At 41.9% G+C, this 470-nt stretch overlaps 1 protein-coding gene across 1 annotated transcript in view; it reads right to left on the bottom strand.

The window, feature by feature from the left end:
* The window catches only part of LOC119588504 (zinc finger protein 436-like), a gene marked incomplete at its 5' end in the record, with an annotated part of 2,565 nt that extends 2,319 nt beyond the window's left edge, over nucleotides 1–246 (bottom strand). Inside the window, 1 exon segment of the mRNA XM_037937150.1 lies at nucleotides 1–246. Within this exon segment, the coding sequence (XP_037793078.1) occupies nucleotides 1–197 (197 nt within the window).
* Nucleotides 247–470: the final 224 nt, after the last annotated feature.

Below are 470 nucleotides of genomic sequence, written 5' to 3' on the forward strand. Positions count from 1 at the left end.
GGGGAATCCTCGTCTCTTGCATAGCGTACGTTGGCCATCAGTTTCCCATTCCCCATGTAATTCCTGTTACCACCACCTGTCTCTTGAAAGTAGTTTCCTTGCACAGCATTGCGGTTCTGCATGTAGTTGTTGCTGAGGTGGAAGTATCTATCATTTTCATAAACCTCACCCTCTCTGCCACCGGTGGGCCCTGACATGATTCTGCGGGAAGGGGCTTTTCAGTGATGGCACAACTTCAAGCCTTCCCTGGAGGACAGAGAATGAGATTAATAACAGCTGTTCACGAAAATTGTTTTTAAATCTTTTCAACAACCAACTAATACAGTGAAGTGTTCACAGATAGAATTCCAAGCTCCTATCAGCAGATATAAACCCTTTCTATCCAGACTCTTCAAATGATGGATTATCATACTTTATTCAATGTTATATAATCTACTGGAAACCTGAGTTTGATAATTACCTATGGTTAC

This window comes from Penaeus monodon, chromosome 24 (assembly GCF_015228065.2).
Source record: "Penaeus monodon isolate SGIC_2016 chromosome 24, NSTDA_Pmon_1, whole genome shotgun sequence".
Classification (NCBI taxonomy): Eukaryota; Metazoa; Arthropoda; class Malacostraca; order Decapoda; family Penaeidae; genus Penaeus; species Penaeus monodon.